The sequence below is a fragment of the Dermacentor variabilis genome, chromosome 2, assembly GCF_050947875.1.
Source record: "Dermacentor variabilis isolate Ectoservices chromosome 2, ASM5094787v1, whole genome shotgun sequence".
NCBI lineage: Eukaryota > Metazoa > Arthropoda > Arachnida > Ixodida > Ixodidae > Dermacentor > Dermacentor variabilis.
The window spans coordinates 256,399,506-256,418,026 of NC_134569.1; the positions used below are offsets into that span (position 1 = coordinate 256,399,506).

General features: G+C 46.7%; 1 protein-coding gene across 14 annotated transcripts in view; it reads right to left on the bottom strand.

The window, feature by feature from the left end:
* faf (ubiquitin carboxyl-terminal hydrolase-like faf) overlaps nt 1-18,521 on the bottom strand; it is an 819,194-nt gene that overhangs the window by 80,920 nt on the left and 719,753 nt on the right. For all 14 annotated transcript variants that reach the window (XM_075682882.1, XM_075682878.1, XM_075682872.1 and 11 more), the window contains one exon: nt 16,726-16,817. In XM_075682882.1, the coding sequence (XP_075538997.1) occupies nt 16,726-16,817 (92 nt within the window). The remainder of the gene's footprint in view (nt 1-16,725; nt 16,818-18,521) is intronic.

The following is an 18,521-nucleotide window of genomic DNA, read 5'->3' on the forward strand; positions in this document are numbered from 1 at the left end:
GCACGCTCTCACAGGGGCGGCGGAAGTTGATTTCTATCTTGATTGGCACTGCTCTTAGCTTGTTTATCACCACTTGCTTATCAGCGCCGTTCGCGAGGTATTCTCACTCTCCGCGGCAACGCGCTTACGCGAGAGAGTGCCTCAGACCTCTGCCCAAGGCAGCCGCACGCAGAGATGTCATGTGTGCGCCAACACAACTCCTCGCTTCAAGAGAACAGACACGCATTTTAGGTGCGCAGACTGCGATAAGGCGCTGTGCGTAGACCCGTGTTTCAAGGAGTACCACGCTCGGAAATACTATTGAAAATTTTGCAGTTCTGAGTGATGCCGACACCAAAATACTGTTCCTAATTATTTTTTACTATTTATTCACGACTTAATACATTTTGTACATTCAAGATCCGCAATAAAGTAATTTGACCACCTGGGAAAGTTTTTTTCAAAATAATTCGCCCCTCAAAGGGTTAAACCGTAGTTGGCAGGAGCTCAGAAAAAGTACATACTAAAAGGTAGTACTGTTTAATCGAAATAGCACGAGATCACACCCACTTACCTGTCAAAAACGGGACTCAGAGAGAGTGCGATGAAAGGGGAAATAAACATGCAGTATTTATTCACTTCGCGCGAAAAAGTTTTATTTTCGTTTGATGCCGCGGTGGCCTAACAGCGACGACAGAGGCCTCAAACTTACTGAAGCTGCATGCCAGCTTTTTAGCCAGCCCCCTCTTCTCGGCAAACACTCGAATGGCAGATTACTCGTTGGCGTTACGTATTCTCTATGCATGCGCACGGTAGCGCTGCAGAAGTTGCAGGGCGCCTTTTTCATTGAGGGGTGCTGTTCTCGTCGCGACGATTGCATTCACATTCATGAGGCTGATGTAACGTGCAGCTTCTGCCACTGTCAGGCCAGAATCGCTCGTGCTGTCACTTTCCATGAGGTCCTCATCACTGTTGCTAGCTGACACTTTGGAAACAACAGAGGCAAAGATGGAGAAAAGTAAAACCTCGTAGTCGACATCTTTTCGCGGTCGCAGCAACGCTGCCGAGCAACTTCTTCACATTCCAAATGCGCCACGCACCGTAGTCAACAGCAGATCCCTGTCGCATGCCAGCACCGACTTCTTCGTGTCCCGTTCGATAGCACGAACAATGTCTAATTTTTCTTCTATGCTGGGCACCCGGCGTCTTTTTTTATCCGACCTTCGGCATGACAAGAGTCCTCGTTTGCACGACGCCGCAACGCTCTCTGGCATGGCACCGAAATGATGTTGATGTTGATGTACCTTCACGCGCAAAAGCACAGGGCGCTTGGAGGCCGTTGTTACGATCTCTGAGGCTTGTTGTTCTGCCGGGCTGCCTGATGGAGACGACGCACCGCCGTGTTTGCGCGCCGAAAAGTGGAAACATGATGTGTTAACTGACACGTACGTAATAAACTGGTACGGTTTATGCGGATACAAAGCCCATTATATTCAATGGCTGCTGAGTCGGGGATTACTTTTAAAACAAAACAAAGCCATAGCGAAGAACTTCAGGCTGGAGGTCACCGCCCCCTCTAAGGTGAAGTCCAGGGCAGTAGCCTTTCTTGCCGACTTGGAATTGGAAGGCCTCAGAAAAGCAGTCAAATTCTGCAAAGGTGATGTCCTTGAGGTATTCTTCCCCACAAAAACACACAAAGATTGCGCCCGCTCTGCGCCATCGTCACAGAAGATCGCTGCTGGCAGCACAATGTCAGTTCCTCCTTGCAACGCCACCTCAACATGTTGACACCTGCAGACCCCTTCAAGTTAAAGAACTAGGAATTGCTCGTGCAGGACCTAGCGGAAAGATTATCTGGAGCAAACTACAGCATTTCTATTGACTTTGAGGAACTTTTCTACACTGTGCCGCATGATGAGTTGCTTTTAGCAATGCGTGATGTGATTGACTTTGAAGTGTTATTTGTGCTCCATGATTATAAGCTATGACAAAAATACCTGCATGCAAAAGAGGGGCACATGCATCGGCTCTTGTGTTTTGCCTCTACTTTGTGAGATTTTTTTAGTCAAATTGGATCGCAAGTTGCAACATGAACTTGTAGAAAGGCATGTTTTAAGTCTGTACAGATACATTGATGACTTTCTTGCTTATTAAGTGTACCGAGTGACCAAACGCTCTTATCAGCAGTGAATAGCGTGTTAGATCTTTTTAATAATACTTCATGTCCTTCATCTTTTGCCCTTGAACTTCCCGCCAATGGCGTGTTGCAGTTTTTATACCTCGCTTTGTATTTTAAATGAGACGACCATGTTTGTTGGAAATATTTTTCATGCTGCAAGAAAGGCCTACTACCTTATGACTCCTCACACACTAAGCTCGTCAAATGAGGGATTGCTTTGTCATGCCTGAAATTGGCTTAGAGAAAGCCCTGTATGCACAAGGTCGAGCACAGCTTCAGTTTGCAGGCGTCACGTCTCAAAAGCTCGGGTTTTCCCTCCAGTTTTTCGGTGGCTGTGCGAGGTTTTCTTTTAAGAAAGGACCCTGCTCCAGAAAACTTTTTTTTTATTCTTTGTCGATTTTGATGAAACTTGCAGAATTTATGTATTTCAATATGCTAGTTTTAAATATAGATCCAGTTTTATTGCAGAGTAAATAACTTTCCACAAATTGAAGAAACACAGTTTTATTGCATAATTTGCTTGGAGGTGAGCTATCTACCAAACATTATTTTGTAAATTTGCACTCTATACAGCTTTGCATTTCTGGAAAAAAAGATAGAATTACAGTGATAGCACAAATAGAAGCAGAGATAATGCTACTCCAATACGGCAGCGTCAAAAAAATTGTTGTGCTGAGAAAAAAAAAATTCACAACTGATCTATGGAAAGAAAGTTTGCAAAAATGGCACCAAAGGCCATCAGTAGACTCTAGGTATAATTCATGGCAGTTTGGATGTTGCGGGTCGATGACAGCATGCAATGCGAGTACGTTCACTTCAAAAGGATTATTACACGTTTTTGGGCCCGCAATTTTCCACGAGCTCCATCCTGACGAAACTTCACCATAGATCTCGCAAACCACAGTCAGTTTAGTAGCGAGACCTTAATCTTAATTACTCACACCAGCCACTCAGAACCACCGCAAGTATTGCATGAAAAAACACCAAGAAGGTTGTTCACTGCTGCAAGTCCGATGACAACGTACGGAGCAGTGGGCTTTGTGACCGAGGCTGTTGTACTATCGGCGGTCGGATCTTCAACAAAACGCTGAATCTTTCACTCAGTGGCAGTCGTAAATGCAATCTTGTCGAGCGTAGCTTTCTCATGTGCTCTTATCTTATCCACTTCCTCTTCAGTTACGACAGCCGCGTTCAGCAGGCCTATAGCCTTAAGGCCGCCAACATGAGCTTGCAGCAGGGCTGCCTACTGTGGAGTTCCAAGGTGGTGATCCCACAAAATCTTGAGTCCAGGGTCCTGCATTGCTGCATGCAGGTCGTCCTGGCGTGGAAAAGACAAAGATGGTGGCCCAGTCCCATGTTTGGTGGCCTGGCCTGGACCAGAACATCGCTCACATGGTGCAGAGCTGCCAAGTCTGCCAGGAGCATCAGCAGGGCTCGCGTCATGTGGTAATCACCCCCTGGCTGTTCCCACAGAGACGCTTGTCCTGCCTGCATGTAGATTTTGGGGGGGCCCTTCAAGGGCCCTTACTTCCTGGTGCTGCTGGGTGCCTTTTTGAAGTGGGTGGAGGTTCTACCTATCCCCACTCTATCAGCAAGCGTGACTATTGCAGTGCTGCAACAGGTCTTTGCCGCCCAGGGGTTGTCAGACGTCATTGTGTCCGACAATGGCCCCGCTTTCGCCAACATAGAGTACCTGGCCTGGCTGACAAAGAACGGAAATCGTCGGATGATGGTTCCGCCGCACCACCGTGCTTCAAACAGTGCAGCCGAGCAGGTGGTGCAGACCATCAAGGACAAGCTCAAGAAAAAGTCAGGCTGAGGAGTTTTGGACACAGGTTGCCCGGGTACTGTTCTAGTACCAGACCAGGCCCCATGATGTCACTGGCTCTGCCTCCTGTGAGCTCCAAATGGGTCGGATGGTCAAGACACCCTTTGACGTCTTGCATCCGGACCTTTAATCCACAGTGCTCTTGAAGCAGCTGAAGCAGAAGCTGGCTGCCAAGTGAGGGTGCCATCCCGGGTCTTTGCCAGAGTCTGGAGCTCCAGTATTCGCCAGGAATTTCTGTCCTGGTGCACCCTAGTCCGCAAGACAGGTGGTGTTTCCTGCCAGTGTCTCATCGTTGCTCGTCCGCATGCCAGATGGGGCCACGTGGCACAGACATGATAGGCCTCGCCTGATAGGCCATGATACCACGACCATGACCATGATAGGCCTCGCCTCAGGACCTGGCCAGCACCTTCGATTGCCACTCCAGAGTTCCAGCCCGCAGGAGGACTAGCAGCAATACCAGTCGCTTCCAGCGGAGCACCGCCCACCTCGGAGGTGGCAAGCGTTGCCAGTAGTGCGGCACGCGTTGGGCCGCTGTCAAGTCTGGCACCACTCACAAGGCCAACCACTGAGGACCCTCCAGACGGAGCGAAGCTGGTTCAGGCACCACCCTGTGTCACCACACCTGGCCCGTCAACACATGTGCCCAGGCATAGTACTCGACCGCGGAGGCCACAGTAACGTTACTCACCTTGGTAGCAGGAATCGTTGAATTGAAGTTGAGGCATCGTTGATTGAACTTTGATCGTGGATGTTTTTTTGTTGTCAACAAACTAACTGGGGGTAAGCGGTGTAACAAGCATGTGACGCCCTCTCGGGCATAATCTTCGTTGGCCCGCAAGGCTCGGTGGGAAACACTGGTCACTGCATCAATAAACACCGATGAGCACAGCTGCTCGGCGGTCAGTCATGTTCATCGCCACCACGTTGCAGAGCGTCCATCTAATGGAGGGTGCCTCGAGCCCTCCCTCGTTCACAAACCTGGGTGTTTTCTGACACCTGCTGATGCAGATGCCCCTGTGGGGCCCAAAGCAAACAGAAAGTGTGGATGATGCAAGAGGAGTTTGCAAGTTGTGGGGATTCGCGACTTCATGCGTTCCCCAATATGTTTTTTTCCCCGCATGGCTCCCATCTCTTGTAATCCGGCTTCGCTGCATGGTTTTATGGTGGCGTTCGGTGTGGTAGCAGAGTAGTACGAGTGACGACACGAGTGTTGCTCTGCTAATGCCACTTAATGGTGGGGTTACTTGGGGGCAAAAGGGAGAAGGCTGTTTCTCTTTGGATCGGGGTCGGTAAGTGGTGCGGACGTTCCGCACGTGTGCCGATCCATGCTTCTGCGAGACCATCTAGCGAGGCATGATCATTCGCATGACTGCACATGCGAACGACCAGATGTTCCAGCATGGGGCTAACATATTGGCTCACTATCCGGTTGCGGTGAGTCGGACTTGCTCGATTTATCGCATGCCCGTTGGCATGGTGTGAGGATAGTAATTCAGCTAGCAGGCATTGGTGCATGAAAGGTGCAATAAATGACTTTGTGATTGTCTGCACTACTATGTTGCTGTTCCTTTGTCCCAAGAGCAAGGGTGAGACCCCCACAAAGTTGACTGTGCAATTTTGACGAAGATCAAAGAGAAGCAATGGGTCATGCTTATCGTTGACAAATGCACAGCTCATAATGTCCAGCCAAAGTTCACTGCAGTCAAGTTGAAAATTTTACCAGCTGACAGTAATGTTAAAGGGGCCCTTACCAGGTCCAGCCATATTGAGCTGACAAGTGCAGAGCATACATTGCGCGATAACGATCGTGTCTGCAACGTATATGTGATCGTGCCTTCTGGGTGGAAGATAGCAAAAGTTGTACCGATTTACAAAAATGGAAGTAAAAACTTGAGTGAAAATTACAGGTTGTAAGAGTTGAGGAGGACTTTGGGATGAAAAACTTGGGAGGTTTGTTTACATTATTTACAGTGAGAGTCAATTAACAGTCTTAGAGTCATTACGGGCCGGCAGCAACTCGGACGCTGCGGCCCGTGGCAAGAAGCTCGAAAGAGATGAATCAAGGAATGCTCTAGGAATGCTCTCGGTCTGCGTCTTTTAAGCCCTTCGGTGTCTCGAAGACACGTCACGTTCGGCCAATGGTAGGCGCCCGTGCGATGGTGTCACACCCGGCGAAGAGAGTTGCTGTTTGGTCCCCAATTGTCCGAGGGCTTACTTCTCCCTGCGGTCTTGCCTTGCTGACTTGCAATGCGCCGTCACAATAGGCGGACGGGGGGCGACGCTGCCATGTTTTCACGGCGCATTACAGCCGTCTTGCTTCGGGACCCACTTTACCCGCAACAGTGCCAGGCTCTCGCTTCACTTTCGGGAAGAGTCAAGCAGTAAATAGCTCCACCTGCGGCACATGAAGTGGGGGCAGCCAACTCATTTGCACGTGCCGCGCCTCAGGAATGTGGTATCCGTGCTTCTGCGCTCCTTAATTAGCTTTGGTGCGATTCGATGTGGTCTGGTGAACTCGAAGTAGGCTCAGGAAACGGTCCCGTATCTAACAAGGTCCATCTCCCTTACCTGCATTTGCTGCAAAATGCTCGAACATGTCATTGCTCCGCATATTTATAACTCGAATCTAAAAGTTTCTTTTTCCGCTATCAACACGGTTTCAGAAAAGGCTTTTTATGCGAGACACAGTTACTCGAATTTACAACAGATATCCACCTTAACACAAATCACTACTTACAGACTGACAGCTTATTCCTTGACTTTTTCAAAGCGTTTGATCGTGTTGCACATTGCTGCCTCATATAGAAATTATCTGCATTAAAATTAAATCCTGTAAATTGCCATGGCTACATAACTTTCTGTCTAATCAAGAGCAATTTACCTCTGGTAATGACTTCAATTCCCCCAAATCTAACATTACTTCAGATGTGCCACAAGGAAGCGTCCTTGGACCCCTGTTGTTGCTAAATTATATGAATGACCTGCCTAACAACATATTTCAAGAACATTTGGAACTTGACATGTTCGCTTGATTAGGTTTTACGACTAATTGTATTCGCTTTTGTATCGTTTTTCGACTTTGTTTTGTACTGTATTCCCTTGAGTGTTTTTTTTTCAATGTTTACCAGTGTTTTTTTTTCTAATGTAAAAATTTATTTGTTTCTCCTACTATGTAGTTCCCTTTTTCCTTAAATATTGTCATTATTTCTGTAACCTCTCCTGCCCAATGCTCCTCTGAGCCTGTAGGGTAAATTGAATAAATAAATGAATATCGCCTTGCATTAGAATATTTGCCAATGATTGCATAATCTACTGTCCAATAAACAACAGTGATGATCATATAGTCCTTCAACAAGACCTAGAGATAGTGAACCAATGGCGTACTACATGGCTCATGACACTATACATGTTAAAATGTAAAACAATGTCGTTCATTTGCAAAACTGTTAATTCGGTTTATCTACCACATTAAAAATAGCGTTACTACATATCCTCGAGCGCACAATATAAGTATCTTGGTGTGAACCTTACACCTAACCTATCATGGTCTGAGCACATTATGTGTGTCTATGCCAATGAATCCAAATCATTAGGGTTTTTGCGCCGGAACTTGCGCAGCACTGTTCCATCTGCGTTGCATAAGCTGGCTTACTTAATGTTTGATGTGATCTCAGCTTGAGTACGCATCTCTCATTGGGTCTCCCCCCCCCCATACCAGCAATACCTACCATATTTACTCGATTCTAATGTGCCATCGATTGTAGCGTGCACTGTTTTCCGTGACAAAAAAAAACAAAAACCATCTTTAATTGTAACGCGCACCCGTTTGCGGTGACTTCAATAAAGAAAGTCCTTTACAGTACCGCACACCTCATTCTTTCAGACAAAAATGCAACTTTCTCTCATTTGGAAAAAACAAGGATTTACTCCCGATGCACTAAAGTTGCGATAAATAAAAGAAAGTCACAGTTTTGCCCGAAAGGTGAAGCACTGGTTACGATAGCAAAATTATTGGACAGCCACACGAAAAGTAAGGATAGTAGTCTTATCGGCCATATAAATTTTTAAACATTCGTTAACTAAATTAACTAGCATGGTGTCACGCGCGCACAAGCAAACATGAACCCGACTCACTCAATGACTGCGGAAACTATCAATATACTGGAGTAAGGAAGTGCTGTAGCCGGAGCGAGGGGATTGGCTTTTGCATGGCCCCTTGCTTGAATGCGAACTAAGCGACAAGAACACAGCGCGGTGTGCCTAGATGCGTAGACTCTCGTCACAGTCACAGACCGCTTTCAAGATAGGGGCCGCACGGCCGTACCACACTTGGCACCCACTGGTGTAGAATGTCTCTCCTGTTTTCGCCAGTCCCGCACAGAAGTTTCGGGAAATCAGAATGCCCGTGACGCGGCCCACTTTCCATCCGTCTCCACACAGGGATCGCTTTCATTTTAAATGTGGCATCGTGATGAACTCGGCATGTTTTCGCAGTCTGCACTTCCATGCCGATAGATCAAATGCAGAAAACGGTAAGACCGGGAAGATGGCCTGTGTACTAACCCAAGCCAAACGAAACATTGCTTGAGCACGCGTACTACAGCACATGGACGAAACTACGGCAGCTAGGCCCCAAGCGCGTACGAGGTGGCCATTTCGAAATGCCTACAGCAATATGGTAACGCAGATTTAGAGTCATACTTGATTCTAACGCGCACGCAAATTTTGGACCTGTTTTATCAGAAAAAAAGTGTATGTTAGATTCGAGTAAATATGATAATTGAAGCGTTGGAAATCATTCAGAATAGGGCAAGTCGTTTCATTGCTTATAATTACAGCGCCCAGTCTAGCATAATGCAGATCAAAGCCAAACTATTGTTGCAGTCATTGAGTACTCGCCATGATATTGCATTGCTGTCGTTATTTCATAAATTCATTCAGTCTTGATAGATTATCCCTACCATGTTTGAAACACCACGTCTTCACATCGTACAGACTGCACAATAATATCAGCTATGCCCGTGTAGACGGCGCGATGTGAGCATTTGACTTTTCACCACTGCCTTGTGCTATCTATCTCTGGAACAGTCTTACGGATAGCATTGCTTTGCTCAGAAATCACGATGACTTTTGTAGTAATTTCGTCAAACATTTCTCTCCACACTGTGCATTTTCTACCGTGTTCCAGCACGCAATGATGCTCTGTGATTCGCTTGTGTCTGCCTCAGTATTCGTATAGCACTGACTCATAGCGCTGGTCAGGAGTCCGTGTGCACAGTGCACAAAATTGTCTGCTGTGTGAAACAAGACAATCACAACAGCTCGCGCGCGGCGCCGTCAGCGGAAGTGCGCCGCACCACAAGAAAAGCAAGGAGAAAAATAAAAAGGCAGGGCCCATGATGTATGCATCACGCGATCCTTGAGGTCTGATATGGGAGAACGTAGGGAAGAAATTTCGCTCGTAGAGGCTGGATGGGGTAAGTGGAGAGAGCGTTATGTTGGCAGTGATGCTCGTCTCTTGAAATCATGCATTCGCGGCACTGAAATATTTTTTCTTTGGCAATTAATGAGCCGATCTGAAAAAAATTTTGTGGGAGAACTTCCAGTGTGTAATCAAAGTTTTCTGTGTGGTTCGGTGAGGGGCCCTTTAAGAGACAGCCTTTTGAATAAGGCTGTCTGCTACTGTAAAGACACTCTAGAAGAAACACATTTGCAAAAGGGTCCTGCTTGATCAGGGTGTCTACCAAGTTGACATTTCCAAATTCCCTGAGTTTTCCAGGTTTTCCCTGAGTGCCTTTGCAAAATTACGAGTGACACAGAACTTTGTTTTACGTTATGACAGGCTGACACTATGTCGCCCGATGCTGTCACTCTCTAGTAAGTGTGCTAAAAACGACTGAATTCAGCTTGAATAGTAAGGAGTATCATTTATATTATTAAAAAAAATTTGAAGCGAGGGGTTAGTAAAATGCACAGCAAATAAAATATCTTTCAAAAAAATGGTAGAACTCATTGCAAATCGAGTAGAACATTCTCAAGTACGAATAAAACAAGATGCATGCATAAACATATGTTTTCAAATATCTACTTCAGTCACGAATTATGATCGACTGTTGATACGTATGCGTGAAACATAGGTGGTGCTTGAGACTACATTGAAAGCAAATCAAGGTGATAGAACGACTCTTTGAGCATTTTATGATGAGTCATTATAATTACAGAGTAACTAAATATTTCACTTTGTAAAGTAAGTGATGCTACATTTCTTCATAAAAAGGATTAAATCCCCTGCTCAAATTACATGCACAAGTTATTTATTAACCTCAAGCATTTCAAGAAAGAAAAAAAATATATATTTCAAGGTTGCTACCGACATGCCCCATATCAAGCGTCATGTAAAACATGGTAGTGCCTTCACCAAAGCGATACTCTGTAACGATACATATCACTTAGAAGCAAAATGGAAGTAATTTAGGTTATCAGAATCTTCAATTTGCCGTAAGCTTAACCTTCATGCTCTATTCCTTGCTATCACTGCACAGAAATCGCAAAAACAGGTCACGTCTACAAATGTAGACGCCGTGACTGAAGGTTGTATGAGCTACTTTCATCAATTTATAGCGAGCTCATTGGTGCGAGGCCCGAACTTTCTTACAAATTAGATGCTCAACATCTGGTGTGTCAATCTCAACTCTCCTGACATACTCTCAGCCTGCGCACAACGTCTCAGTGTTGCATTTCAATGCTTTAAAGAGTTTATTTTGGTTTGGATGAGGGACACCTGCACTCCGGCATCAGCCAACACTTCGTTTTTTGAGCTCAAGCTCCTTGAAAAAGCGGTGGCAGGCTTTCTTTCCCTTTCATTCCTCAATGCATAGATCCTTTCTCTTCTCGCCCTCCTTCCCCCACGCATTCGCCCCATGGACCATTTGAAGCATTTTCTTCATCAGCTGTACAGTGCACATACGATTTTTTGGACTCCCTAAGGGCCACATGAACGTCCGTAAAATCGGGCAGTCCAAAAAAATGAATGCGTGTCTTTTACTGCCATTAAAGGCTGAAATCGCCACAGGCACAACCGAAAAGGCCTACCAGCACGCTTATTAGGCGTATCAGAGCCTGTACTGTGACAGGAGCTGGCGGATGGAGGCGTGTATAATTAAGGAATAGATACTGGGTCCCGTGACAATTGCCCCTTCCCGTGTTTGTTACGCTTCTCCGCGTAACACTTCTATATTGAGGCAAAGCTGACTTTTGGGAACCGGCATTATGCAACGCGTTGTACTTTCCGAGCTTCGAAGCCAATCGCGAGGACCACAAAGACGGAGTCGGTGCCATTGCTTACAGCGGCGAATTATTTCAATAAAAAACACGGCGCCGAACGGCAAGAAGCTTAATAATGAACGTTGAAGCAGCAAGGCCTAGCATTTACGACGGCGCCAGTAGTGGCTTCGATTAATGCCATTTTGGACCTGCGGTCACAGCAAAAAGTCCGGAAAATCGGACGGCGAAGGGCTCTCGAGTCCGAAATTTCAGACGTTCTTAGACATTGACTCTATGGAGTATGTGATAGTGCCGCGGAGCCGTCGGGTGTCCAGAAAGTCGGCCATTTCAGTGCGTAAGCCTTGTCAAAGATGAAATCCTTCAAAGTACAGTAAAAAAATTACTGCTAGAAAATCATAGCATTCTACCACTGATAAGGCACTTGTGAAGATAACTTATTTTTCGTGCTTAATAGGGATTTTTTTTGTTTGTTTGTGTGTGTGGGAAATAAATTGTGTTGCAAAGGCAGGTTGCCTGCTTGGCATGCATAAGAGCCTAAAAATGTGATGTCTTGATTATAACACGGTATCTCTAAAAGCGTGGACTTTTTGCAACTCCTGCGGCCTGTGTCATAAGCAGTCTACACTCTAAATATAAATGCTTGTTTTGTGCATGCAACTTCTGCCTACCATAATTTGTGAGACAGATGCCTTTATTTAAGGGGTGTGGGAATCCAAAATGTAATGGTGATGAGTAATGATGAGTAAATGTAATGTAATGATGAGTAATGATGTATCACAGATACTTTCAGGCCAGCCACCAAAGTTTGACCTTGAACACCAAGCTTTTTGAGAAAAAAAATATAAGTTTCAGTCTTCAAAGTTTCGAATATTTATGGGTTATACTATGTCGACTGGGTTTATTACACGACGGGCCGAAGATGCATAGAGCGCTTCACCGAGTACAGTCTCTAAGCTCGTGCATCTGCGGCATGCGATGCTGTTGGCGATCCTCCTGCTTCGTCCAGGCATTCTTCCTCATTACAATATATTTAATTTGTGTCGTCTGGATCGTTCTGTATTCCAACAAAAAATTCTAACTTGGCAATTCTACTCAGTTTTGCCGGTTTCGAAAGCACTCAAAGTGTTCAAATATTAGAAACATTGCTATTTTGGCAGTCACACCACTTCACTGTCTTGTCCTACACACAATCTGAATGCTCAGATCATGCAATGTGCTCTTGAAAAAAAAAAAGAAGAAACCTGTGGTCAGAGGTCACAGGACAGGTGGTCAGATCGATATTTTGCCAAAATGTTAGAAAACTTTCGGGAAAAAAAATAAATGTGGAGAATGAGTTCTGAACATCAACAAACATGTGAAATTACGTTCAACTATATATATGTGCGGCCAAAAACACGGCGGTTGATTTTGCATGGAATGATCCACAATCCCGTCTGGTCAGGGAACATTACAACTACCGTATTTACTCGCATCATGATTGCACTTACGTAATGATCGCACCCCTGAATTTTGCCGTCAATTTTTTTTTTTCCTTTCCCGTGTAATGATCACACCCTGCACTTGTCGCAGCGATATGTCGTGTGCCAAGTTTAGCTAATGATGATCGTGCTTACCATCTGTCGAATGCTACACGAATGACTTTTGAAGACAAACCAAGCGGTCTACATGCACTCAACATTCTTAAGCGGATGCCCCATTTCATTCCTTTTATCACTTTATGCAGGTCCACGAAAAAAAAAAGAAGCTACAACCAAACTTGCCTCGGTTTTATTATTTGAAGGCTTCATAATAGTTTTCGTCAACAAAAACAACATAAAGGGTGCCTTTCGATTCTTCTCGTCTGTACTCGTGGGCACGCAACAAATCGCAAGCGGCAACGATAGTGGCCACGTTTACGCTGATATGTTAGAAGTGTACCCTATTCATATGCCGACGCTTGTAACGCAGCTAAGATATTCACCCACCCTTAGAGGAAACATGCTGTATTAGGATAGCAGTGAAGACAAATGCCGCAGTTTCCGCAGCATGCCTGATATGTGTTTCTATGTCACTGGCAGCTAAGCGTGCACATCTCTGTTTCTGTCCCCTCAAAGAGGACATGGCTACGTTATTGTCGCAAACTTGCTGATATTAACAATATTATTCCTTACTGTGTGGGGATGCGCGACTCTCGTGCGTCCCCTGATATCTTGTTTTTCTGCATAGCTCCAGTCTCCTGCAATGCGGCTTCGCCGCGTGGCCTGGGGCCCGTGGCGGTCAGTGTGGTTGAAGCACAGTGCGAGAGATGGCGCGAGTGTTGCGCTGCTAACGCCGCCTAACGGCGGGGTTACTTGGCCGCGACAAGGAGGAAGCTCTTCCTCTTGGGTTGCGGGTCGGCGAGCGCCGCAGATGTCCCGCGCATGTGCCGATCCATGCCTCTGCAAGACCGTCTCGCGTGGCCTCCTTCGAACGCGCCACCATTCGCGTGACCGTACGTGCGAATGACCAGGCATTGGGATCCAGCATGAGGCGAACGTATTCGCTCGGTCGCGGTGAGTCGGACTTTTTAGATTTGTTGCGCGCCCATCGGCATGCTTTGGGGATAGCAACTCAGCTAGCACGCATTGATCTATGAAAGGTGCAATAAATGCCCTTGTGATTGTTTGCACTACTGTGTTGTCATTCCTTTGTCCCAAGAGCACAGGTGTGAGAATCCCACATCTGGCTGCCCAACATGGACCTCTTGGGGCATCGGACGATAGTTTTAACAGTTTTGCTTCGTTCGAGAACTTTGTTTGAACCGAAGTGTAGGGCTAGCGTGGATTTTGATCGCTAGCGTCGTCGGAGTGCTTTCTTGAGCGAGGCGACGGTGGCTGTAGTGTGTTTGAACATGTCAACATGCTAAGCCTTCTCGCAAGTGTTTTTTTTTTAATGGCATTCGGTCGGTACAAGAGCCACGTGGTCTGCATCCTGGGAGAGCGAGGCTTAGCGCCTGTGGAACATTGGCAAGCCTGAAAAGAGTGAGTACGGAAGGCTCGTGGGTGGTCCGAATTTCTTATATAAATAGCTTCTTCTATCTCTTTGACTCTGACGAAGTCGCGGCTCTGGGAGCCGGGTGGCCGCGGGCCACGGGTGCCACTATGGGCCGGCTGGTATTGCGGCCTGGCACCGGGCACTCCGACACCGTCTGGGACGGTGGGCGCCGTCAATTCGGATGCTGTGTGCACCGAGTGGGGTAGGACCACCTAACACAACTGACGTCTCCTCGTGGCTGCCTGTTTTGCGCCTATTTTGGGTGTTGTTTTTTGGATGCCGGTTGTTGACAGGGTAGCGACGCTTTAGGCCTAAGGCTTTACGAAGCTGCCTGTCGCACGTGGAGGGACAACCTGGTGGACCGTGGCATTGAGGTGTTGCACTTTGCTTCCCTCATTCTAGTTAGCCTCACACGAATTGAAATAACTCGTTCGACTCAAGGAAGCAAGCTTCGTCCATGTGAACTTAGCATCTGAGTAGCAGCCCAATCTTTTGCTAGCCGAGTTGAACATCATACCACGTGGGCGATGCGCATGCAGAATTTCTCTCCCTTGCACTACTTTAGTGTTTGCCGAGTGCGTTGAGTGTACGCAGCGTGAGCGGAGTCACCCCTGGTTTGCTGTCACCTGCACATCGTCGGCGCTGCTGCCCCGGACTACGATTGAGCCACCCCAGACAATGGGGATGCTGTGGCCAGTTTGGCGCAGCGGCTTCGGCGGCCGCCTGTATCCAGCTCACAACCCTCGGCGGCGGAGAAAAGAGCCGGCGGTCACCGACAGCTACGGCGGCTCTTGCCAGCAGGGCGTGTCGGCGCGAGCTATGCTTACTTGTGCTGACTACTGCGTCGCTATTTCCGGAGTCCTCGCCTGGAATCTTGCCGTCGAGTCTGCAAAGCTGCTGCTGTGACCGGCGGACGCGAGCGGTGTACACAAGGACAATGTCGGCTCGCATGCTATGGACAGCGTGTGGACATTCCCTCAGCACGGCCACTGTTGCATGTACTACCTTGTTCATGAAGCACGCATTGATGTTAGACCATGTGACCTGTTTCGCCGGAATATGCAGTGATTTAAGGTTGGGGGGATGTGGGGATGCGCGAATCTCATGCGTCCCCTGATATCTTGTTTTCCCGCATAGTTCCCGTCTCCTGCAATGCGGCTTCGCTGCGTGGCCTGGGGCCTGCGGCGGTTGGTGTGGTTGAAGTGCAGTGCGAGAGATGGCGTGAGTGTTGCGCTGCTAACCCACATTGTCCAAGGCTTTTTGTCAGTGTGAACGTCTCTGCTCCCGTCTTCCTGCACGTGTTTAGTCAGCCGTGTTTCTGCTTTGGCAGATGCCGCAGTGGCTCGTAGCCCAACTGGTAGGTCAGAAGCCTTTCTTTACCTGGCCTACAATTCTCTTTGAGGAATCCCTCGGTGATGGCTAGCTGACCTGCTCGAAGTTGCAAGCGTAATAAATGCTGCCCGAGCATAGACATGGTTGCCATCCCTTGTTTCCTCGAGCATGTCCAATGTGGATGAGGCAGGCGTGCGCCACGCGTGGTGGAGTGCCGAGGCATCGTTCCTACAGCTGGTGCGCAGCAGTCCTGCAGCCACCTTTCGAAATTACCAGTTACAGCCTATGCAAGAAATTTTGTATGCAACCCTCGAACCTTGTGGTCTTTGAGATTTGCTTTCGTGCCAGGACGTGTGCCACTTGTGTGTGGGCAGAAACCGAAGCCCAACGCCAGAACGCACCTGTGTGGGAAGAGTGCTTGCCTGAACTGGACACAACAGCTTTCGTTGTACAGAGTCCACAAATGACAAAGAGTATCCGCATGCAGCCAGCTCCCGACAAATGCATTCCATATCCTTCTCACACACACTGGCCGCTGGGTTAATGACTGGCTGCGGAAACATAAAAAATATTTAAAAACAGGGACAGGCAACAACCTTGCCATGCATTACAAATGAAAGCTGAGCGGTGCAACCATGTTAAAGAAGTATCAAAATCAAAGGACACGTGAAATCTTCAAAGCACACGCGATAGCAAGGAAAGGAGCAGCTTGTGTCACTTGTGCGGTTTGGCCGTGGAAAATGATCAGAATTCTCTTGTGCCTATGTCAGGATTCCCTTTTTCTTTCTTGCCTTTACATGTCATGCCCAGCATGAAATAAACGCTGGTTGAAGGACTCATTGTTCATGCTTACTTTTACCTACTTTTACCATCCTTCAAGTTGTAACAACTTCGAATTGAATACATTCGAGCTCTGGCTGGTGCTTTGTGAATTACTGACAGTGCGGCCAACTTGTGCTGCACGATGCTCGGAGGGTTGTCCAAATGAACCGGTGCCTCGCCAAATACCTTAGGGTCAATGGGAGTGTGACACCATTGAATAATGCTACTGCTGTTTTGTGCACAAGATGCTGCCACAAGGAGACACAGACAGTTCAACGGTTGTTACCTGAGTGTTTTCTTGGTGTGGAATGCCGTCTGGAAGAGGAACCTGGAAGCCAGCTGCACGCTCACCAGGGCCAGCTCCTCAGCTTCGGGCGTCTGTGAGATCGTTCTCAATAAACACCACTGTCCAGCACACACTGAAACATGCAGAGGAACCTTGCAGCCCATTAATGCTCCGATTTGTTCCATCACAGTGATGCAATATGGCCCACTGAATTATCTCTTGTGACGATGCTCCAGAGAAATTTTCACATTGAAGAACATATTTGATCCCATAGAATTGTTTAAAATGTGTAATCAAATTGCTGAGAAATTAATTCGTCAGTATGCATAAAATTTTTCAGTTCAAGACAAGTGTGAAAGAAGGATTGATGCTGAGCAAATAAACTTCACCAAAAGAAAAATTTTCGTGCATCTACCCTGCAGTTCTGCAGCAGGTAACAATTTTATTTACTTATATATAAAAACACTACGAGCTACAGAGTGCAAGCAAGAGGGCAATACAAATCACAATACAGTAAAAACACGAGTCACAATTACAAACTACTACAGAAGCCAGAAATCAATGGAACAGGAAATGAAACATTCAGTGAGCATGACAGTTAAAAAAAATAAAAACATCCCTGTGCAAATACATAGACAATGTATGCAATAATATATTGCACAAAACCACAGAGAACATGCAACCAAAAAAAAACGGGGGTGATTCTTCCACACAGAAGAATTCCTGAGCAGAATCCCACACCACTGGCTGGAATTCTGTGCTCACTTGGATTGTAATAAGTGCCAGCATGGCTAAGGCCTTGCTATTAAAGAGCCATTTAGAAGACGCTTGAATTTGTGGGGGTGCTCGACTCTCACGCATGTTGTCCCTAATGGTGTGTCGAGTCTCCTGCAATCCGACTTCACCGCGTGGCTTTGCGCCGGCGGTGGTCGATGTGAGTGCAGCACATTACAATAGATGGCGCCAGTGTTGGGCTGCTAATGCCACCTAATAGCGAGGTCACCACTAGGGGTGAATAGGAGCGGTTATTGGGCTTGGGGACACCGAAATGGACGAACACGACCGTTCGAACGCATCACCGTTCCTGTGACCGTGCACGTGAATAGGCATTGGTGTCCAGCATGGGGTGAACATGTTCACTCGATATCCGGTCATGGTGAGTCGGACTTCCTAGATTTGTCGCGTACCTATCTGCACATTCTGTGGATAGCAATTTGGTTAGCAGTCATTATTGTATGAAAGGTGCAATAAAAGCTCTTATAATTGTTTGCACTGAGTTGTCGTTCCTTTGTCCCAAGAATATGGGTGAATATGAATACAAAGCTTGTAAGAATGGGCTTTCGAAATTCCAAAATCAACAGAAATCATGTGGAAAAAATTTGAACAGTTGGCAGGCAGTGGTTAATATTACAACTGGAAAAGTAGACAGGCAATTTCCAACGATGGCGTCGTAGTACAGTCTCTGATTCATGCAATGTTGTCGCTGCATCTGTTTTTTTCTTTTTTTTTTCTTGCGGCAGTTTGTTTGACATGACAAAATCTTCATGCCACTTAGATCTGAATAGGGCAAACTGTAGCAGGCACCGTATTTTCTCTACCACTCGGCAGCCGCACCTATTGGACCGTCGAGTCACGTGTACAGTTAAATTAGGCTTCGACTGGGGCTAGTTGGTATGACATGGTATGACATCGTTCAATGACAAGTCATACTTGTCATTGTGAAATTAGATGCTCTTAAATGACTTTCATTTTCATCTTTCATTTCATGTTTTGTATTCACTTTCAGTCACCCTATC